The sequence below is a fragment of the Podarcis gaigeae genome (genome assembly GCF_964106915.1).
Source record: "Podarcis gaigeae genome assembly, chromosome: 14".
In the NCBI taxonomy this organism is placed as follows: Eukaryota; Metazoa; Chordata; class Lepidosauria; order Squamata; family Lacertidae; genus Podarcis; species Podarcis gaigeae.
The window spans coordinates 5,895,375-5,919,228 of record NC_139690.1 but is presented as its reverse complement, the minus strand read 5'-3'; the positions used below and the strand labels follow the sequence as shown (position 1 = coordinate 5,919,228).

Below are 23,854 nucleotides of genomic sequence, written 5' to 3'. Positions count from 1 at the left end.
ATTCAGGCATTTCTGCACTGCTGAATCAATTGTGTCCTCTATTATTAGGCTAAGAGGCTGTGACTGGCCCAAGTTCACACCCAGTGAGTTTCATGGCTGAGCAGGGATTGAAGCCCCGTCTCCCAGGTCCTAGTCCAGCACCCTAACCACTGTGCCCCACTAGCTCTCCCATCATTCCTGGCCAGGAGCATCCAGAAGGAGCTGATGGGAGCTGGAGTCCAAGAACATCCATAGAATAGGGTTGCCATATTTAAAAAGGTGAAAATCCATAGAATAGGGCTGCCATACAGCCGGATTTTCCAGGACATTAAAGCAATTTCTGCCCAGACGCTCCTAGCAAGAGCAGAACATCGTCTATGTCTGGGAAACTCTAGATGTATAGCAATCCTACCATAAAATGGAAGTGGCCATAAGGGTCATATGGGAAGCCCCTCTATGGTGAGATATATTGTATCTATTTTTCATTTATGTTGTTATTTCAAAATTTGCATCTATGCACATGCCAATGTATGCAAATCGTTGTCCTTTTCTTGCAATGCTTACTTCACCAAAACTTTATTAGGCATTACAAATATAGGCCATCATAAAACATACATATAATTTTTTATAAAATATATACAAATAGACAGTCATGTAAAAGTACATAATGAGGATTCTCATTTTTTGCAATGCACTCGACTAAGTGGCTTGCAAGGCCAACTCTATCATTCTATGATCTCTGGTTAAATAGATTTTGAATATTTCTGTGGTTCCCCAAAAAACCTACCACACCTGTTAGACCAAAGTTGATAATGGGATAAAATGAATGTACACCATGGGTCTTTCCTTGTCATAAGACAATTTATCCAGGACTCTAAATCACCCTTAGCTTATTCATTAATCCAGCCCCAAATGCCTTTCTTAAGGTGACTTTATTTATTATCAGACATTTCTGCCTCAGTTTCTAGTCAGCTTCGCTAACATCAAACATCCTCTGGCAAAGGCGGATCCCAAGTGTAGGGTAGCTGTCTCTCTAATCCCCATTTAACGAAGTGAGAATGGAGGCCAAAAGAATTACCAGCCTGGCCGAGGCCACCCAGGGAGGCCCTGTTCTTCCAAAAGCTGAGGGCCCAGACCTCTTAGAAAAACCCTATTTATACTGGAAAGTCATATTTATGTATCTTGGAAACACTAATGCATACTTCCTGAAAGCAGCCGAAAGAAAAAGACACCGGTCTTTAATCTCCCATATGAGTGGGCTGCCAATGAAACACAGCAACTTCCTAGGGGATAAGGGAGCTGCTCCCTCCTCCGAGGGAGAACTGTTTTCCTCCATGTGAGGTTAGCCACCTTCCAGACACAAACACGGATCCGGTGTCTTGTGAGGCAAGGGCTTTTTGGCAGAGGCGGCCCAGGCGGCCATCCTCACAGGCTGCCTAGCTAAGCTTTCAGTTAATAGCTACCATCTTTCTTATTTATCGCTGGGCGGAAAATCAAACGGCACGGATAATGAAAACTGGGGAGTGAGGGCAAAAAGGTGCAGATTTGCCAGCCATAGCTCCTGCCAAGCAGAGTGGAGGCCCAGGAGAGCCCAGGCCCAGGCCGCCCCAGGAACAAGCCTGGCCCAGAAACCTTGGAGAGCCACATGCGCCAATCTGTTGTTTTGAATGCAGTGTCCCTGCAGCTTGGGGCTGATGGGAGTTGTAGTCCAAAACATTTAGAGGGCACCAGGTTGACAAAGGCTGTTTTATAGGTGTCAGGGAGAACCACCACAGTGTAGTGACTTCTGTCATGCCCTGGTTGGTTTCTCTATTGTCCTCCCCGCCTTTGGAGCAGAGCTGTGTTGTGACAGCCATCTGCTGGTTTAGCCAGTGCAAGACAGGCTAGTAAAGGTAAAGGGACCCCTGACCATTAGGTCCAGTCGTGGCCGACTCTGGGGTTGCGGCGCTCATCTCGCTTTATTGGCCGAGGGAGCCGGCGTACAGCTTCCGGGTCATGTGGCTAGCATGACTAAGCCACTTCTGGTGAACCAGAGCAGCGCACGGAAACGCCGTTTACCTTCCCGCCGGAGTAGTACCTATTTATCTACTTGCACTTTGAAATGCTTTCGAACTGCTAGGTTGGCAGGAGCAGGGACCGAGCAACGGGAGCTCACCCCGTCATGGGGATTCGAACCGCCGACCTTCTGATCAGCAAGTCCTAGGCTCTGTGGTTTAACCCACAGCACCACCCGCGTCCCTTGTTGCAAGACAGGCTACTCTAGAGTAAATGACTGCAGGAGACAAAGAAGGGAATTGCCTTTTTTTCCCTTCTACAGTGAAAAGGGAAAGTAAGTGTTATACAAGCACAATCAAAACCACCTGAGAAGAGATTATCTGCATATCAGGTTGCCACTTGTGTAATGTCACATAATACAAGGAAATGGAACGGGGGGGGGGGGGGAATTGTGTGGGGCATAACTGCCAGGCCAGCATCTGACAAAGTCAGCAAAGAGGGGCTGGTTTATTCAGATTATGCCAATTTCACTGTGTCTGAGTGGGACAATCCACATGGCACTGCCATCTCCTCACCTCTCGCCACCTGCAATTTCTCTTGCACAACCATCAGTGAAATGAACGGGAGCTCTCTTGCAATGTCACAAAGGATTCTGAGGTGCAGCATCAGAAAGGTTTCTGGAAGTGAGGATCTCAGGCCATATGCCGTGTCAGTAGCACCCCTGAAAACAGGGCAGCCTCAAATTATTGCATTGAATTGCTTGGGCATGTAGGGTGGGTTTGTGTCCACGGCAACAACTATGGATTCTCTTCAGTTTCTCATTTTCCCAAACTTAAAATTTAGTTGATTACATTTCCGTATCAGTGTGTGTGTGTGTGTGTGTGTGTGTGTTTGAAAAAAAATCCCATGAAAAATTGTCAGTGTTTCAGTGGGCATTACTCTTAATAAACTCATCTTGTGTGCATTTTGAAAAAAATACATTTTATGTCATTTTCACCAATATATGCATTTTATACACAGCTTTGTACGCATTCATTTTTGTCAGATATCTAAACTGCAAAATTCAGAGAAGTGTAAATTTCAAAGGGTGTCTGTGTTGTGATTTGTGTATTGTTTGGGGAAGTGTAAATTTGGTAGCTGAAACAAACTAAAACCCTCCTTGCCATCCCTAATAGCAGCCCCATTCCCACCCCTCTGGACTCAACATTTGCCACAAAGAGAAGCTCTGCTATTGTTTTTACGGAGGAAAAAAAGTCTGAGTCACTGCTTGTAGTTAGGGAAGGAAATGTCAAATTCACCCTTGTTTTCACAACATTTAAGGAAGTGAAATGCAGCCCAGTTTTACAGAGAATTCCATGCTTTGGGGCTGCTCTGAACTGGGCAGAAGTTTGAACGTGAGAAGGGACGTTTTTATAGTGGAGTCCATTAATAATACCCTGAATGTGGGTCGTGAGGAGACCCCAAAGAGGAATGGGTTCCACTGACATCTAATAAAACAGACTAAATTCTCATGAAATGTTTAGTGTCAGGGTGGGGCTGGGGGAAGATAAATTACCAGAGAAACCAAATGGTTTATAGAGGATCTCTCATTTTAAACTGTATTTTTCTTGGTTGACCTTGGCACCCGGATTTCCTGGCCTCTCCACTTCCCCTTTCATTTCCCAAGGAAGCTTTTAAGCTGGCTAAAAGGGTCAGGTTTCACTTTTATTTGCTTCATATAGCTTTTTCTAAGGCTTGACAATAGATTAAACAATTCGAGGTAGATTAAAATGCAGTCTTTTGATCAATCAATTGACTAAAGCTGAAATATATTTGCATACCACCAAAACCTAAATATAGGTGAATTTTTAAGATGCTGGAACCAGACTCTCCCCCCCCCAAAAAAAAACAACCCTGTGTCCTCCTTGCTCTGCAGACTCACCAATTAAAATATGCCAGTTAATCAAATAATGCTTAAAGTTTGCATTTGCAAATAATGAGTAGCCCTTTCCGAAAATTCTCCACCCTGTCAAGAGGAACAAGGTATTCACAAATACCTGTGGGGGCCCCACAGTGGGCAAATTGCTTCAAAGAACTGACTTCATTTTTTTTTTAATGACAAAGGATGTATGCGATATGCACAACATGCCTTTGATGGGAAAAGAGGTTTTAAAAAAAGATCCATGCAGAAGTACACTTGCAGGTGATGTGCCCATTTTTTAGCATCTTGGCAAGAGGATGAAATTCTGGCTGCCCGGCCTTCCAAAAGCAGTGCTGCAGATTGCAACCAGCATGCTTTTCTCTCCCTCTGGCTGGGTGTACACTGGCCTACTGTATTTTTCACTCCCTAGGACGCACTTTTTTCTTCCTAAAAAGTAAGGGGAAATGTCTGTGCGTCTTATGGAGCGAATGCGTGGTCCCTGGAGCCTCAGGATTTTTGCATTGGGTCACCCTAAATTTACCATCAGATCACATAGCATGTCCATTGCTACAGCCTGCACCCAAAAAACCACACACCCATTGTTTCGTGGGGCTGCAATGGTGCAAAAACGTAGTTACAAGGCGTGGATCCACATGGATCCTCAGGATTTTTGCATTGGGCTACCCCAAACTCACTGTCAAATCACATGTCTGTGGCCACAGCATGAACCACAAAAATCATACATCCACTGTTTTGTTCAGACTATATTTTTTCTTGCTTTACTCCTCAAAAAACTAGGTGCGTCTTATGGTCACGTGCGTCTTATGGAGCGAAAAATACGGTATTTCATGCTATTAGAACAATATTAGATATATCCTTCTAAAACTTCACAGGGCCTACTTGTAAAATAAAAGCATTTCTTACCTGTTTTAATCGTCAAAACACACTTTGCCTACTGCTGGTTCCTGATTACTCTGCAGCACCCTCTAGTGTCACATTTTAATAATGCTTTATGACCATTCAAAGTAGAACGTAACGTGTTCAACTACATTATGAAAACCATTCCTTAACCCTTCCTTAACATTATAAACCATGAGCGTACACCCACCCTCTCTCTCTTTCTCTCTCTCTCCCAAACTGCAGGCCCTGGGATGCGGTGCGGTTGCGCAGTCTGTCCTTAGCAGAGGTGAATTGGGTGGAGCACCAATGATATCCCTTGGCTTTGCCATGGCTGTCACTATCGCCATCTATATCGCCGGAGGTGTTTCTGGTAAGCTGGCATTTTCACCGTGTTGCTAAAGAAGTTGGAGGAGAGCTGGTGGGATGGAGTGGTGGCTAAGAAACCAGACTACAGATCAGGAGGTTCACAGCTTTCATCTTATCTCTGCCATAAGAAAACTCAGTGGCCTTAGCCAAAGCCCCCTTTCTCCGCTCAGCCCCCCCCCTTTTGTAATAAAGAGGGTGGGATAATGATCCTGATTTACCTTACAGGGTTGTTGTGAGGTCTATTTCAGAGCTTCTGTAAGTAACAGTGAATGAAGCACTTTGAACACTTGAAAATGTTATACAGTACAAATCTTATGGCTATTTTCATAGTGTCTACAACAGTGAAAATATTTAGTAAGGCTGCACTGTGTAATCAGTAAACTGGCTACATCAATCCATTGAAAATGAGTGGATTGATTTAAATTAAAGACAGCAGGCAAGTGTTGCCCCTTGGGAACAAAGAAAAAACACCCCTGTTGCATAAGAAATAAATGCAGGAATAATACTAAGAAGGGCATCCACATTATAATGGGTGACTCACTGGAAAATAATCTGCAATATGATGCTGTGGGGTTGGATGTGGAAACCATCCAGGAGGAATTCACAAAAGGAATCCATGGGGGGGGGCAAAAAAAAAAGAATTCATGGGTGGGGGAGGGAGGAAGAAGTGCTTTTGCTGGTCCTGGTGGAACCTATAGTTGGAGTTATCAAAGGAGAAGTAATTCAGAAGAGAGCTGGTGGTAAACTGTGTTGGAAAGAAAGAAAGAAAGAAAGAAAGAAAGAAAGAAAGAAAGAAAGAAAGAAAGAAAGAAAGAAAATTGTGGATTTAAAAGGTGATCCAAAATGTTCAGAATCAGCCAAGATTTTTAAGAAATTGTATTTGCAAAATTCGGGGGGGGGGGGCAGGGCTTCTGTTTTGATGGCATTTTTAATGGCTTTTGTACTAAATATTTGCAACTTAGATGTTGCCTTTCCAAATCCATGCATCACCATTTTTTTCATGCACATATGCACAGATTGTATGGTGATCTCCATTTTCTCCTACTCCTAATTAAATGTTGACACCCCCCCACACACACCTGCAGGAGTATTTGGTGCAAAGCTGCAACACTTCAGTTGATTAGTCAACTTATCACACACTGATGCAGATTTTTAAAACAATATTTTAATGCAAGTATTTATAATAACTGCACACAGCAAATACCAATATTGGAAGAGTCGTTTTCTCTTGGGTGCCTCTTCTAAGATAATGATTGGGACAACAAATTTGCACATCATTTAACAACAAAGGAAACGTCACAGAAGTCTTATCAACAGTTTGTGAAGAAGAAGAGCCACTGTGTAAGCCATAATTTCTAACATGCCACAAATGAAAACGGCTACCTAATGACACCTGCTTGTCAAAGTGTCATTTTTCAAAATATTTGCCTCATCTGTTTTCTTGCCGCTTTGCAAAGGTCACATGCAGATAATGGACCAGGGTGAGGTTCATGGACTTATTAGACTGGGAGTGAGCGTGTGGCATGGGCAATGTTTTATTCTGAAAGTGTGGCCCAGAGAAAAAAGTTTGAGAACCACTGTTCTAACTCTAAAATTCTATGTTTCGATGCTCATGTTTGATGTCCACGTTCAGCAAGGGCTATTTTGCATGTAGGTAAAGGGACCCCTGACCATTAGGTCCAGTTGTAGCCGACTCTGGGGTTGCGGTGCTCATCTCGCTTTATTGGCCAAGGGAGCTGGCATACAGCTTCCAGGTCATGTGGCCAGCATGACTAAGCTGCTTCTGGCAAACCAGAGCAGCACACGGAAACGCCACTTACCTTCCCGCTGGAGCGGTAGCTATTCATCTACTTTGAGATGCTTTCGAACTGCTGGGTTGGCAGGAGCAGGGACTGAACAACGGGAGCTCACCCTGTCGCGGGGATTCGAACTGCCGACCTTCTGATTGGCAAGTCCTAGGCTCTGTGGTTTAACCCACAGGAGCACACTGCAAAAGGAGGAGAGGAACGCAATCCTCATCCTCTTCTCATGTAGGGCTCCAAGGCCCAGAGAGAGTGGACAGCCTTATACTGAGTCAGGACACTGGTCCACCCATCTCTCCCATGGTTGCCTAAGCTGACTAGCCATGCTTCTTCCAGCCACTCTCCCAAGTGGAAATTGTTCCCAGCTGCAGGAGCTTCTTTTTACAAAATGAGGGCCTCTGCCCCTGAGCTCCAGCCCTTCCCCTTCTCCATTCTGCAAGTAGCTCAACACTATCAGAATGTTTCAGACTGACTGAGCTAGGGGTGGAGAACAGCAAACTCAAGAGATCAAGACAGCCCTGGAAGTCTTTCTCTGAGCTTCCAGGCCAAGTGCCTCATCTGTTCTCTTCTCTGCCCCCCTCAACTGCTTTTGCCTGGTTGGAATGCCTCCTTGGAATTACCGTATTTTTTGCTCTATAAGACGCACCAGACCACAAGACGCACCTCGTTTTTGGAGGAGGAAAACAAGAAAAAAAATATTCTGAATCTCAGAAGCCAGAACAACAAGAGGGATCGCTGCGCAGTGAAAGCAGCAATTCCTCTTGCTGTTCTGGCTTCTGGGATAGCTGCGCAGCCTGCATTTGCTCCATAAGACGCACACACATTTCCCCTTACTTTTTAGGAGGGAAAAAGTGAGTCTTATAGAGCAAAAAATACAGTAATGGCCAGGGCCTCATGCTTGCCTGGGTGCAGGATGGAGAGAATGCGAACAGGTCCAGCACGGACGCCTCTGCCTTGTGTGTGGTTGGAATGCAGCCTACTGTATAAAGTCCGCTTCCCCTTGGCCCTGCTCTTCTTTGCCTGTGGCCCTGCCCACCATTGGCACGTGGCCCCTCCCTCATTTCACTCACATACCAGTCAATCATTTCACATCAGTCCTGCTCAATGGCTGAATCCATAGCAAGAGACACAATTATTCTTTTGACAGGAACGGTCAGTGATGGACAAGGCCTCGTGACAAAGTAAATGAATTCCTTACTCCAAACCTTACCATGCGCTGCCCATATTTGCAATTGCTGAAAGAGAAGAAAATTGTTCATTCAGATTAAAAGAAAACCAAAAGGCAAGGAAATTTGAAAAGCCACCTCTTCAGCACATAGAACCAGCAGACATCAATCCTTAGATGAAGAATGTGAAAGAAGAAATAATCCAAAGTTCAGAATTAACTCCCCCGTGGCTCGTCGCAGGTCACACCATTTTGAAGACATTACAATGCTGGCCTTTATCCAACTTTTGTTATCTGTGTTTGCTGCTCATGATACATCAGAGGTGCTCTCGGGTGCCTGAGATAACACCCTGACCCCCCAGTGCAAGCAAACAGAGGAATCACGTAGAGGGGGCCCCTTCTTCCCAGCTCCCCTTTGACAGGCAAAGGTCACTGTTATCAGAAACATTTCATTAAAGTCAGGGGCCGTATACCACCTCAGTTATGGTTGCTTTGCATGTATCTATCTATCTGAGGCATTTCTAGCCTGCTCTTCATAAAATCCAATCCTGGAGGAGGATATCATGTAAAAAATATAACACCCAGTGCTTTTTTTCTGGGGTTCCTCAAGGGTACACAGTCCCAGCACCTTCGCCCCCCCCCCCCCCAATATTAAAAATGTGGCACTTACTGTAACAACTTCGTGGTGAGTACTGGCACCGTTTTTTCTAGGTAAAAAAAAGCACTGATAATGCCTAGAATGTAATAAAACCAAATTATAAATAAAACATAACAGAACCTTAAAAGAACAGTAGCACCAGCAAACCAACACGTTCAACAGATTTTTATCTGGGGCAATCAGAATAAGATCCACTATTTGACTATTGATTCAAAACCCTAAAATGTATTTTATATAATTGACTTTTTATTTCTATCCTTTGTATATCGTATTGTTGTTTTATTGCTATGGCCGATGGCAATGATGCAAATAAAGATTCATTCATTCATTAAGTTCAACAAGGGCGCAGCCCTCCTCCAGCAGTGCCAATTTAGACAAAGGCAGGTGGGAAGATAAATTTGCTTTTAACTTGCGCTGACAAGCCATGCAGGATTGGCGCCAGTCTAACCTGAGACTAAGGGGGAAGGGCCTTCTGCAATCCGTGTGCCAGCATGGCCTCAAGGCAAGAGCTCAGCAGATGTGGCACAGTTAAATGGGTGTTCCCCATGCCCAAAGCCATCACCATGTCTGGGCAGGTGCTCAGGGCAACCCATCAAATGCCTAGGTTCCAAGCTGTCTGTGACTTTCTGTGTCAGAACAATCACCAAGGACTGGGCTTGGAATGGAACCAAGAGAAGGATCATCCACCCGCCCACCCAAAATGAAGCTGGTACTATGATTTGTTGTTTAGTCGTTTAGTCGTGTCTGACTCTTCGTGACCCCCTGGACCAGAGCACGCCAGGCACTCCTGTCTTCCACTGCCTCCCGCAGTTTGGTCAAACTCATGCTGGTAGCTTCAAGAACAGTGTCCAACCATCTTGTCCTCTGTCATCCCCTTCTCCTTGTGCCCTCCATCTTTCCCAGCATCAGGGTCTTTTCCAGGGAGTCTTCTCTTCTCATGAGGGGCCAAAGTACTGGAGCCTCAGCTTCAGGATCTGTCCTTCCAGTGAGCATTCAGGGCTGATTTCCTTAAGAATGGATAGGTTTGATCTTCTTGCAGTCCATGGGAGTCTCCTTAAGAGTCTCCTCCAGCACCATACTATGATAGGATGTACTATTTCACCAAACCTCTGATTGTAGTAGTGGTGTAGTGATTAGAGTGTCAGGATAGGACATGAAACCACTCGATGACCTTGGGCCCATCACTCTCCCTCTCAGCCTGACCTACTCACAGGGTTGCTGTGAGGATGAAACAAAGGTAGGGAGAACCGTGTACGCCACCTTGAGCTTCATGGGGGGGAAAGGTGGGATATAAATGCAATGAATAAGTAAGAAATAAATCTACTGAAGGGAAATATCTGATTCATAAAAACTTGCATATAAAAATTATTCCCAACCCTTGTTCTTCTCCCTACCTTCCTTCTTTCAGGTGGTCACATAAACCCAGCCGTTACCTTTGCCATGTGCCTGTCGGGGAAGATAAGATGGATTAAATTCCCTGTTTACGTCGTAGCACAGTTTCTTGGCGCATTTGTTGGAGCAGCTGCTGTCTATTGGATCAACTACGGTGAGTGGAAGAGACCAGTCTCCTCCTCCTCAAGAAACCTCCCAACAAAGACCAAAGTTACGCTTAGGTTGAAACCTTTTGGCGAACACTCAGAAGTTGAAATTTCTTGTAGGAATCTCATGTCATTTCAAGGTAGCTTCTGACTCCCCCCCCCCCCCCAGTCCAAAAATAATAAGAAGTAGTTCCTGCCAGATTGGATGTGTTTTGAGGTGCCCAAACTGAAATGACAGGCTAGTAGACAATGGAAAATAGTGTTCTGAGTTTGTGGGGTCAGTCTGTATGATGCCTGAGTCCCGTCTAATTCCTGAGGTCCTCGTAGATCTAGCAAGGGTTAAAATTTAATGGAGAATTCTATTGTTGAACTAGTCAGGCAAGTTTCTCTTGTGAGGTAATAACCCTAGTGGTCTGTAAAGGTAAAGGGACCCCTGACCGATAGGTCCAGTCGCAGATGACTCTGGGGTTGCGGCACTCATCTTGCTTTATTGGCCGAGGGAGCCGGTGTTTGTCTGCAGACAGCTTCTGGATCATGTGGCCAGCATGACTAAGCCGCTTCTGGCAAACCAGAGCAGCGCACGGAAATGCCGTTTACCTTCCTGCTGGAGTGGTACCTACCGTATTTTTCCCTCTATAACACGCAGATTTTTTCTCCTAAAAAGGAAGGGGAAATGTCTGTGCGTGTTATAGAGCGAATGTGTGGTCCCTGGAGCCGAAAAATCATGCAAAAATCAAATCGCGGCACTGCATGGAGAAGCGAAACCTGAAAAGAGGAAGTGGCTGCTTTCCTGCATTCTGCCTCAGGGTCTTACTGCCCACCCTCCTCTGTTTCGTTGCTGTGTTTGCTGAAACGGAACAAAGAGCAGGGAAAGCCCCTCCCCTCCAGGCAAGCAGAGGGGAATTCCTCTCTGTGCTGCTGGGGGAGAGGGAGAGAGAGGGGGGAAGGGAGAAAGAGAGGGGGGAGGGGGAGGGAGAGAGAGGGGAGGGAGAGAGAGAGGGGGGAGGGAGGAAGGGAGGGAGAGAGAGAGAGAGAGAGAGAGAGAGAGAGAGAGAGATGGCTGGCTTGGGTGGGGGAAAACTTTTGCCTTTCTTTCCTCCCTCCCATTAAATCCCTCTCCTGCATTCTTAGCCAGGTGCTTCTCTGCACACCCCTCTCATGTCCCTTCTTTGTTTTTCCTTCGCTTCCCACTTAAAATGTGGTTACAAAGCATAGATCCACATGGATCCTCAGGATCTTTGCATTGGGTCACCCCAAATTCACCATCAGATCACATAGCATGTCCATGGCTACAGCCTGCACCAAAAAAATCACGCACCCACTGTTGCCTGGGGCTGCAATGGTGCAAAAACGTGGTTACAAAGCATGGATCCACAGGGATTCTCAGGATCTTTGCATTGGGTCACCCCAAATTCACCATCAGATCACATAGCATGTCCATGGCTACAGCCTGCACCAAAAAAATCACGCACCCACTGTTGCCTGGGGCTGCAATGGTGCAAAAACGTGGTTACAAAGCATGGATCCACAGGGATTCTCAGGATCTTTGCATTGGGTCACCCCAAATTCACCATCAGATCACATAGCATGTCCATGGCTACAGCCTGCACCAAAAAAATCACGCACCCACTGTTGCCTGGGGCTGCAATGGTGCAAAAACGTGGTTACAAAGCATGGATCCACAGGAATTCTCAGGATTTTTGCATTGGGTCACCCCAAATTCACCATCAGATCACATGTCTGTGGCCACAGCATGAAGCCCAAAAATGATACATCCACTGTTTCATTCAGAATGTTTTTTCCCTTGTTTTCCTCCTCTAAAAACGATGTGCGTGTTATGGTCAGGTGCGTGTTATGGAGCGAAAAATACGGTATTTATCAGCTTGCACTTTGATGTGCTTTCAAACTGCTAGGTTGGCAGAGACTGAGCAACAAGAGCTCACCCCGTCACGGGGATTCAAACCGCTGACCTTCTGATTGGCAAGCCCAAGAGGTTCAGTGGTTTAGACCACAGCGCCACCCACGTCTGTACTAGTGGGCAAATGGGGGTCTTTGCCCATTGCCACTTGGCTGGTGTGTGAGCTGAGAGCAGACTGCAGGCAGACGCTGGGTGTCAGAGCCATGCTTGACCTCTGCTGGAATCAGATTCTGTGACTATGAGAGAAGCAAGACCTTTCAGGGTATTAATGCTGTGAAGTTGTATATATGTGTGTCAATAAGCCATATATCTTAAAGACACTAGAGTCTCCACTGCCCCCTCATTCTTAGGAAACTGAACCCTGGGTAAGTTCCTGGAAACCCTGGAATCTCACACCACTCAGCGATTGAGTTGGCGTGCAACAATACTTTTTAAGGGATTTTGCCCAGAAATATGGTTTAGCTATCAAATATGAAAGCTGGTATCCACCCACTTTGCAGGGATAATCATTAGATGTAACCCTGTTGTGCCATTAGAAAACAAACAGAAGTAACAGTAACGGGTATCATTTATTAATTAATATTCTTCTTATTAGGATCCTAATCATGCTTCATCAGACTTGATGCTGAACTAAACAACACACACACATACACACTTGGTGGGAGGTAAAGAAAAGCATGTTTCTGAGAAAGACGGGAGGGAGAGGGCAAGCCCTCCAAGTATCCCTATTTTCCAGGGACGTCCTGGATTTAGAGAAGCTGTCCCAGTTTCTGATTTGATCCTGGAATGTCCCACTTTTCCTTAGGATGTCCCTATTTTCATTGGAGAAATGTTTGAGGATATGGCATTATTCTGCCCCCAACCTGTCTGAAGGCAATCCTGTACAGTGGTACCTCGGGTTAGAACTTAATCTGTTCCAGAGGTCTGTTCTTAACCTGAAACTGTTCCTAACCTGAAGCACCACTTTAGCTAATGGGGCCTCCTGCTGCCGCCGCGCCGCCGGAGCACGATTTCTGTTCTCATCCTGAAGCAAAGTTCTTAACCCAAGGTACTATTTCTGGGTTAGCAGAGTCTGTAACCTGAAGCATATGTAACCTGAAGCGTATGTAACCCGAGGTACCACTGTATAGGGAATGTTTTTTTAATGTTAATGTATTATGTTTTTATATGTGTCCAGAGTAGCTGGGGCAACCCAGTAAGATGTGCGGGGTATAAATAGTAAAATTATCATTATGGAATGAGATGTCCCTATTTTCATCGGAGAAATGTTGGAGGGTATGAGAGGGCAGTCCAAGTTTTCAGACTGGGGTTTGCTTCCACTGAAGCCATTTTCTCCACAATTAACTTCACTCGTTGTTCACTCTCATTTGTTTTATTCCCAGAAAATCTATAAAAGGTTTCTGCCAAAGTGTGTGAGTCCTTCCTGCCTTTCTTCAGATGTGACAGATTAATTACTTAATTAGTTAGTTATTTTTTGCCTCCACTTGTCCCATGTGGACTAGCAACAAACTCCTCTTTTCAGAGGATCTGTCTCCTTAATTAGAAGGCTCCTCCTTGCCCCTTTCTTTTCAAGAGACTTTTGCCCCTGCTTGTCTCCTGTCCTTTGCCATGGCCAACATTCCTGGGTTGACCCTTAGTCAGTCAGCCCCTGTTCCCTGCTGCGGATGGCGGAAGGCTTTAATTCTAGGTCTCCTCTTTGCAGTCATAAAAAAATAATTCTGATCATTATTTATAATAAACAAAAACATTAAAAATGCTCAGCAATTGCTCTGGCTGCAAAGAGGAAATGAGTAATTAAATCTCCCCTCTCCCGCAAGGAGAGAACAGTGGTTAGTTCAGGAATGTGCCCCACCTGAAGGGTTTTAATGGGGGGGGAATGTGTGTGTGTGTGTGTGTGTGTGTGTGTGTGTGTGTGTACCAAGCACCTGCAGTTCCCTTCTATGACGTGCTCTGAAATATGCTGTTTAAATGCTTAATATTTATTAACCATCATTTCCCCTTAGATTTATTGATGTTCTACACTGGGGGAAAGCTCACCGTCACAGGAGTAAATAAAACGGCACATATTTTTGCAACTTACCCAGAGGAGTATCTGTCCGTGGCAAATGGATTTTCAGATCAGGTAATTTCACCCATTTAAACCTGTCTCCTGTGCGGCTCAGCTGGGCATCTAGCAGGCAGGATTATGGGAGCTGGAGTGACTGAGCTGAGGATTCCACTACTAAGTGCTTTCATGTGTTTATTTAACAAAACTGATATACCACTTGATTGTAAAACAAGAAGTCTACATAAAATTAAAATAAAAGATTAAGATTCTCTGAGGGGCCGGGAAAACACAGTTAAAATCAAGAATAGTAAAGCTAAAGAGACCCCTGACCATTAGGTCCAGTCGTGACCGACTCTGGGGTTGCAGCGCTCATCTCGCTTTATTGGCCGAGGGAGCCGGCGTACAGCTTCCAGGTCATGTGGCCAGCATGACTAAGCAGCTTCTGGCGAACCAGAGCAGTGCATGGAAACACCGTTTACCTTCCCACCGGAGTGGTACCTATTTATCTACTTGCACTTTGACGTGCTTTCGAACTGCTAGGTTGGCAGGAGCAGGGATCGAGCAACGGGAGCTCACCCCGTCGCGGGGATTCGAACCGCCGACCTTCTGATCAGCGCCAGCCGCGTCCCATAAAATCAAGTATATAAAACCATTAAACAGATGAATTGAAATCTACAGTGGCTAAAGAGAGATAAAATACCTACGTAAAATTTCTACCTTACTGGAGAGACTTGCCTAAACAAAAACATTTTATGCAGGCGCCAAAAAGAGTAAAGCAAAGCACCTACCTGGTGTCAATAGGCAGGGAGTTCCGAAGTGTAGGCTCTACCACACTAAATGATGAACTATGTCCGTGTGTGGAATGGGGATGACGTAGCACCTGTAACAGTGCCAGTTCTGCAGGCTGAAGCACTTGAGCGGGCATATATGGGGTAAGGTGACTCCCTACTGCTATTACACGCCTGAGCCACTGGGAAGGCATGGGGTGAAAACAGGACTTTAGGGCTGGAATAACATTCCCATTGCCCAGGAACCAGCTGTGCCAAATTCCAAGGCAATTTTATTTTTCCAGCCCTGCGAAATGGATTTGGAAGCTGGTTAGCACAAAGTGGAGTAAGAAAGCAATAATGTTAGGAACTGTGGTGTAAAACTGGGTATGAGGAAGCTGGAATCTTCACCACCTTTGGGGGCTCAAAGTCTCTGTAGGACCTCCCCACACCCCAAGTTTTGGGCCAGGGATTTTCCAACCTTGTGTACTGGAAACTGGGCACAGGAGTAGTCCCGTATCAAGGGCTCATTGGGGGGCAGCTCTGCTCATGCAACCTTTCTACCACCATTTGGGGGCGGGGGGGAGGGCTGAAGCCACTGGGTTCTGTGCTGAAATTTTCTTCTACATTCTTGTCAAACATTTCACATCAATTAATAAGACATTTTATTCAAAAATTACAGCGTGTGGGCATTTTGTTCTGCTTACCTTACTTGAGAATCCTCTCTTTAATTCTGCAAACCATCTCTCTGGTGGTCTGCAGCCTCCCCAGGTGCCTGCACTTCCTGAGGACCCCACAATGTCCTCAGCTGGCCTTTCCTATATGCATAGGCAGCTGGCGAGGCTGCCTACAGTGCCCCTGGCCGCTGCTAACTGTGGTGGCTTTTTAAAGGGAAGTCTTTTAAAAGTTTTGTGGGAGCGGCTGAGCACTCCCTCAATAATAAAAATTACTTCTTCCTGGCAGGGCCAGCCCACCCATGAGGCCAAGTAAGGCAACTGCCTCAGGCGGTAGGATCCACTGAGACAATGGATCCAGATGTAAAACTTCATCCAGGGCTGGCCAATCCGTGAAGCGACAGCTTCAGGTGGCAGGATTCACAGGGGCAGCAGACCCCAATGTCAATATTCACCGCCCCGCCCCCCCGGCCCCTTGTTCCTGTTGTCAATCTTCATTCCCCCCTTCTTCCCTGGTCAGGGTGGGGGAGGTACCCTTTTCTGGTACCCAAATGTATTGGGCTGGTCCTGAGCTGAATCCGCCTGCTTTTCACTGACCAGGTGATGTCGACAGCCATCCTTCTCCTGGGTATTTTTGCTGTTTTTGACCCGTGCAACCTTCCTGTGCCGAAGGGGCTGGAGCCCATTGCCATTGGCCTGGTCATCATACTGCTGACGTCTTCCATGGCTAGGAACAGTGGCTGTGCCATGAACCCTGCCAGAGACCTGTCCCCACGCCTCTTCACCTACTTTGCTGGATGGGGGCCCGAAGTCTTCACGTAAGTCCGCTCGCCTTGGCAGAAGGATAAACTGCATTTGTGGAACCATTTAAAAGCTGGGATGGCTTTAAAAGAGCATTAGACAAATTAACGGAGGATGTGGCTATCAAGGGCCATGATCCATGATGGCTTTGCTCATAGGTGGGGTCTGTGGGAAAGGTTGATGTTTCCCTCATATCTGGCCAGCAAGCTTCCCACGGTCATCTGGTCAAGCACAGGATCCTGGCCTGATCCAGCAGGTTGTCTTATGTTCTTATCATTGTTTTCACGTGAATTACTTTGCTGTAATCCTTAGAGCAATCCTGTAAATCATCATTATTACCCTCAGTCGGAGACAGAGTGACTAGTTTAAAGTCACTTCATGAGATCCGTGTTCATGGCAGGGGTGAGATTCTGACTCATAGCTCAGTCTCTTGGCTGCTACTCTGAAGTAGCTCCTCACCCTGGCCAGCAAAAGCAGAGATGGGCAGAACCACCACTCTGCCCCATAGATATCAGCATATGGATCTATCTATATCTATATCTATATCTATATCTATATCTATATCTATATCTATATCTATATCTATATCTATATCTATATCTAATCTATATCTATATCTATATCTATATCTATATCTAATCTCTATCTCTATCTCTATCTCTATCTCTATCTCTATCTCTATCTCTATCTCTATCTCTATCTCTATCTCTATCTCTATCATCTATCTATCTGAAGCTGTCTTATTCCACCTGGCCTTTAATTTGAATTCAGCCTGATCTTTTATTTCCCTTCTCTTCCTTCCCCCTCGCCTTTTGTGAAGATCACCCGCTCTGAGACCCCACAGCTAATTCTCCCCTGGCCTCCTCGCCGGCCCAAGTAGGACCAATTCAGCCAGATAATCCCTGGGGATTAGCTAATTGATTTTTGATTTTTGAATTTTATTGTTGTTCATGTTTTTATGCTGCATTTTAATGCTGATTTTATAATAAAGTGTTTAAAAGTGTTTTAAATTTGTCGTTAGCTGCCCTGAGCCCGGTTTTTGAACCGGGAAGGGCGGGATATAAATAAAAAAATATTATTATTATTATGGCCCAGTTTTAATGCCACATTAAACCATAATGTAAAACAAACTATGATTTAATGTGAAAGGCCAGCATGGTGCTGCACGCTTCTCAAGAGAGTCCGTCTTGTCTTTTGAATTGGCTTCACTCCAAACAAGCCCTGAGCAATTACCAAGGTATGTTCTTGGCTTGTGGTAGGAGTCCAGGTTTACAGAATACCAGAAGCCGGACTCTGGCTTGTTCTGTCTGTGGTTTAGCAGCAGAAGTAGTAGTAGTTTCAGTGGGGGCCCCTTCCCAGGAACTTCCATGTTAAAACACAGTTGTATGCTGTGTGGCGATATTTTCCAATATTTTTGAATTCTGGTGCTGGAGGAGACTCTTGAGAGTCCCATGGACTGCAAGAAGATCAAACCTCTCCATTCTGAAGGAAATCAGCCCTGAGTGCTCACTGGAAGGACAGATCGTGAAGCTGAGGCTCCAAGACTTTGGCCACCTCATGAGAAGAGAAGACTCCCTGGAAAAGACCCTGATGTTGGGAAATATGGAGGGCACAAGGAGAAGGGGACGACAGAGGACGAGATGGTTGGACAGTGTTATCAAACCAGCATGAGTTTGACCAAACTGCAGGAGGCAGTGGAAGATAGGAGTGCCTGACATGCTCTGGTCCAGGGGGTCACGAAGAGGTGGACACGACTAAACAACAACATGCTGTGTGGCTGTCGTGTTTCCCTAACCTGCTGCTTTTTTACCTGAAGAGACTGAGATCTGAACCTGGGGCAGGGGTTTAGCGCTAAGCTGAAGCTCTAAGCTGAAGCTCTTTCACCTGGCTGTGGAAGCAGGAGCGGTTCTAAAAAGCTCACTGAAATAAGAGGCATATTCCCTGAGTGCCAAGGCTCAGAAAAGACAGAGGATGGTGGAGGAATTCTGAGTGATGGAGACGATGCCTCTGCCTTCGCCTCCATCGTGTTGCAAGGCTGACCCCTAGAGGACACACAGAAGCAACTCTTTCTAATCGGAGCAGAGAAAACAGTCAATTGTTCTTGGGAGACTCTAATAAGAATATGAGCTTCCTTCCAACAGAGCTCCTGGTGCTGTCGTTCCCGCAGCCTCCAGTGTGGCTGGCATCAATGCCAGATTTAGGGAAGAGTTCTGAAGAAGTTCTGAAGAGTTCTGAAGAGTTCTGAAGAGTTCTGAAGAAGTGTGCATGCACACGAAAGCTCATACCAAGAACTGACTTAGTTGGTCTTTAAGGTGCTACTGGAAGGAATTTTTTTTGTTTTGAGATTTAGGGAAGTGTGGGTGGTTTCCCCCCCCCCCCCGGGTGCTGAGCCAAGGGTGTGCAAAACAATAATAATAAGTAACTGTACCAAAAGGAATTATTGTGAAAATAAGAAGTATTGGGGGGGTGCAGATTTTGTCCTCGCTCAGGGCACCATATTACCCAATTCCACCCCTGCTAGCCTCACTGCACTGTGACGTGATTTCTGTTGCATTTCAAAATGAGGATAAACTTCCAATTCAAGAGGTTTTGTCTGCAGGCTGTCAGGCCTGGTCCTTAAAATGTAAGATGTTGCAGTGCTTCAGCTACAAGGTGCCATGTCAAAGGGGTTCCCACCCCCCTGCTCTAATCAGCAATGGTAGCCTGCAAACAGAACAGGGTGCCCCTCAAAACAAGCTCTGCCTGTTGCCAAACCAAGCCCCACATGGCTGCACCCAAAGCGTGACAGTAGCCAAGATGGGTCCCTTGCAGATCCATTTACTGGCTCTGCTCCTTTGCCTTTAACAACCTAGCAAGGAGTAATAATAATAATAATAATAATAATAATAATAATAATAATAATAATTTATTTATATCCTGCCCTCCCCAGCCGAAGCTGGGCTCAGAGCGGCTAACAACAATAAAAGTAACACAGCATTCTAAAATCAATTCATTCTAAAATCAATGCAGAATCAAATTAATGGCAACCATTGGGCTAGAGTGCTATGAGGATTATACAGAAGGAGGGGGTCAGACTGTGCCTTGGCCAAAGGCCTGGTGGAACAGCTCCATCTTGCAGGCCCTGCGGAAAGATGTCAAGTCCCGCAGGGCCCTAGTCTCTTGTGACAGAGTGTTCCACCAGATCGGGGCCACAGCCAAAAAAGCCCTGGCTCTGGTTGAGGCCAGCCTGACCTCCCTGTGGCCCGGGACCTCCAAGATGTTTTTGTTTGAAGACCGTAAGGTCCTCCGTGGGACATACCAGGAGAGGTTCTACCAGGGCTGAGGTAGCTTTTCCCACGGATAGGAAGCTTTTAACTGAAAGCACAGTGGCCCATTCAAATCTTCAGTACCACATTGCCTCACCACATTGGAGAGACAGTTGATAGTGTGTTACGGCAAAATCTGGGTGCGAGGCTGCTCTGCCACCCAGCTCATCGGACTAAGTCCGCGGGTCCCTGCGGAGGAAAAATGAGCTCAGCCATAGACAGGAGCAAACTGCAGAAGATCCAAGTTTATTGCGCAACAGGTTCAAGGTGAGATTGAACAGTGAGAAAGGGGTGACATGAGTTTTTGAAACTCCCTCCATGTCCCAGAATACAGTGCAAAACACGTCATGAATACATTAAAGAGAGGTTTGGTTACACAGATTACATCATGAATATATTAAAGGGAGGTTGGGTTACACAGATTAACATATGGAGGAGGGAGGGGGGAATATGCAGAGCTGGAGATATGCACAGATAAACACTTCCTGGGGATGAGAAAACAATGGTCTCAAATATGCATAGTCTGCCACCTGACATTGCCTGGAGGAAAGGCTGATCAGAGCGATTTGACAGGATTAGGGTCTTAACACCTTGCTTGAGGGATTATGCTGGACAGGGGAGGTCTGATGGAGTCCTAGAGAAATTGAGCAAACTGGCACGTTGATTTTCTATGAATTTTATAGATTTTAGTCCCTTTTGACATTGACAATTGGAAATAAATTGATATATTGTAGCGAAGAAGAAGGTGAAGAAGACATCCCCCCCCCTTCCATATCAAGTGGAAGTGGGGAGCCACCACAAATCAGGTCTACAAAAATGTAGGCATTGAAAACACTGGAATGTTAATCTCTCTCTCTCTCTCTCTCTTCACCCAGGGCTGGCCACCACTTTTGGTGGGTCCCTATCGTCGGCCCGATGGTTGGGGCAGCTATCGGAACTGCTATCTACATGCTCTTCATTGAACTTCACCACGCCCCTCGGGAGCCACCCCAGCGCAACACAGAACATGAGAAATACACCCTCACAAACATGGAGGAAGAGAAGTCGCTCCACACTTCCATTTAAAAAGGGACAATGGACATGCCCCCCCCCCCCCCCCGAGCAGCCCTTGCCAGGTGGGCCACGTGAAAAAAAGAGGGTCTTGAGAGTCGGGCCAGGCTGCTGAACCTCCGTCTCCTTTGCATTGCAGGACAGGTGGGAAGGGAACGGGGAGATGGCTGCATCGCCTGGCGAAGGATGTTTGCCATCCTCTCTGCGCAGCTGAGGTCCAGTTCCCACCCCCACCCACGAATCTAAAAGGGGGAGCAGTCACCTGACCTGCTAATGCAGCCTATGCAATTTAAATAATGTCACCTAATTAACCACTAATGAGTGAGGTTCATGTCAACAAGCTGCAGACAGAGGCTGTTAATTGTTCCGTGGTGCCACTAGCAGAGACTCATTACTGCCAAAAGCATCTGTTGAAAAGGGCTATATTTTACAGGGTTGAGGGGTTTTTTAAAAAAGAAAATACACCCTTGAATGAGATAACCTTAAATGAGGTTGACCTGGCTGTGTTTTAAAGGCATTAACAGCACAGCTATCAAACAGCAATTAACTTAGATGGTTTTCATGGAAGATTAGACCAGTGATGGCAGATACGTATAACAATGCTTGTGAAGGCTGATGGGGGGACTCCATCTTCAAGGGCAGTCTACCCCTACATAACTGAATGCTGGGAACAAACAATAGGAAAGACTCATTCCTTTCCTGCCATATTTGCCAGTTTCGCCAGAGGCTCCTGGCTGGCTTCTGGATCCCATTTCCCCTGATAGAATGCATTTTTGCATTTTGTGTATTGTTTTCACTAATATATGCTTTCTTATACACTTTCTCAAAATATATGGAAAAGAACTTTTCTAACTTTTGTGATGCAATCCTTCAACCAAAAGAGTAAACACACACACACATATTATGTGTATAAAAATGCAAATATGTGAAAATATACAAAATGCATTCTATTGGGAGGAAATATTTTTTAAATTAGGCAAATTGGATGCAAAAATGTGTATTTTAGAAGAAATGCACATTAAAATCCTGGAAATCTTTGTGGAGAGATATAAATATATATATGGATGTGGAGAACTGAATATTGGAAAAACCAAATTTTAAATTGTCAGTCTCTAACTTTTTGGGGCACTAAAGTTTGGGACACCAAAGGCTTTATTCCAGGCACTTCCAAGTGCTCAGATTTACTTCCCATGCCAGATATCTTAATCTTAACGGGATCTTCCTAAACTAGAAGAGTTCCCTGTACTTCTCTTCCTGTGTTTCTTGGTTTGCGTCTCCAGCCCCATCTAATTTCACTGTCGTGTGTTTAAATACACGCATCACTAACATAACTTTGCTGTTCCTATGACATCTGTTCATCAGTATCCATCCACAAAATACACTTTTCTGATTTTATGCACCCCCACCTTTGGGGGCAAATGCTCTGGAGGGGAAAAAACATTTTACAAATGTACCCCTCTCATTCCACTCACATCTTCCACCTGTAACAGTTCAATCAAGCAATTCCACAGTTTGGGAACGAAGTGGGCATTTAGGCTGGTTGTTAGGCTCAAACGAAGTGGTTGTTAGGCTCAAAGGCCAAAGCAGCAACTCCAATGCAGGGGTGACCCCCCCATGGCCCTCCAGATGTTGCTAGACTCCCAACTCCCATCAGCCTCAGCCCAAGGCATAGCTAATGTTCAAGAGTGATGGGAGTTGTAGTCGGACAACATCAGGGAAAGGCAGCTACACTTTAGCCATCTCTGCACAAAAGAGTGGGAGGAACACATTAGACAGGGCGCCCTGTGCACAGAGGACTTTTAAACATGCCATGCAGGAGACAGGCAGGTCTGACCCACAGGGCCCAATCCACCTGAACACTCTCCTTCCTACACAAGTTCCACCAACACCTACAATAACAACTTCCCAGCAGACTGTGCCCCATGTTTATTAATGGTAAATGTGGGGAGGAGTCTATCACCAAACAACACCAACAGCACCTCTGCATCTTTCAGTAATGCTAAATTTGTCAGGGAAGTTCTGCAATGTGCCATATTTTCTCCTACTCTTTCTTCCTTGGCATGTCACCCAAGGATTAGCCTTTCAACGGAAAGTATTTATACCTACTTAAGTGGTTCCAAAACTCTTTGCAGGACACAACCAGCAACCAGCCAACTTTTTCTCCACCACAGAATGGGCAGGAGGTGCTTGGGCCTTAGTCTTTGGTGGCAGAAGTGCACGCTGTCCCCCTCTCTCCCCCCCCCCTCCTGGTTTCCAGCAGTGGAAAGAGAGTAGAGAGCCTTCTCTGATTTTTATATATACACTGATAATGACCACAAATAAAGTGTTTTTTTTTTGTCTTCTGGTAACTCAAAGGTTTATCTGGGGCAAAAGAAGCTGTGTGTGTGTGTGTGTGTGTGTGTGTGTGTGTGTGTGTGTGTGTCAGAACTCCCTCTTAGCTAATGAGATCAAAAAGCAAAATTGGCCTATGTAGGAGGCCAAGACCTGCTGAAATATTTATAAGCCGGACTTTCCTATATCACAAGGCAGCATACAGATTAAAAACACAGTGTTACGACAGAAACATCAAAGATCCGGTTGGAAGAGCATTGCAGGTTTGAAAGGCCTCCCTGGGTAATACAGTTTTTAGAAGCAGTGGTGTAGTGTTAGGGGGGCATGGCTCCAGGTGCAGAATCTGTGGGAATGTTCTGGGGTGCAGGAGAGGATATATTGACTAACTATATCCTTATCCAACTTGTGCTAACAAGTTCCCAAAATATCAGCAGAGTTTATAGACTTTCCCCTTTAAGTTCGCAACGGTAACGCTTGCACAGGTTCGCTAGAACCTCTATAATAATTACTCTGGTAAATTCCCCTTTGTTCCCTCTTAAAATACAAGACACGACACAGTCTTTATAAAAGTATAAAAGAGTTTACTCACGTTCTGTTCACAATATGATCCCAGAAGGTAGGCAGGCTTAAAAAGGTTACATACACTTAGAAACTATCT

General features: G+C 45.5%; 1 protein-coding gene across 1 annotated transcript in view; it reads left to right on the top strand.

Annotated features, from left to right (window-relative positions):
* Positions 1-23,213, top strand: part of AQP9 (aquaporin 9) — a 31,234-nt gene extending 8,021 nt beyond the window's left edge. Inside the window, exons 3-7 of the mRNA XM_083712905.1 lie at positions 5,018-5,144; positions 10,174-10,311; positions 14,225-14,343; positions 16,310-16,527; positions 20,691-23,213. Coding sequence (XP_083569031.1) covers positions 5,018-5,144; positions 10,174-10,311; positions 14,225-14,343; positions 16,310-16,527; positions 20,691-20,880 — 792 coding nt within the window. The 3' untranslated portion in view covers positions 20,881-23,213. The remainder of the gene's footprint in view (positions 1-5,017; positions 5,145-10,173; positions 10,312-14,224; positions 14,344-16,309; positions 16,528-20,690) is intronic.
* Positions 23,214-23,854: the final 641 nt, after the last annotated feature.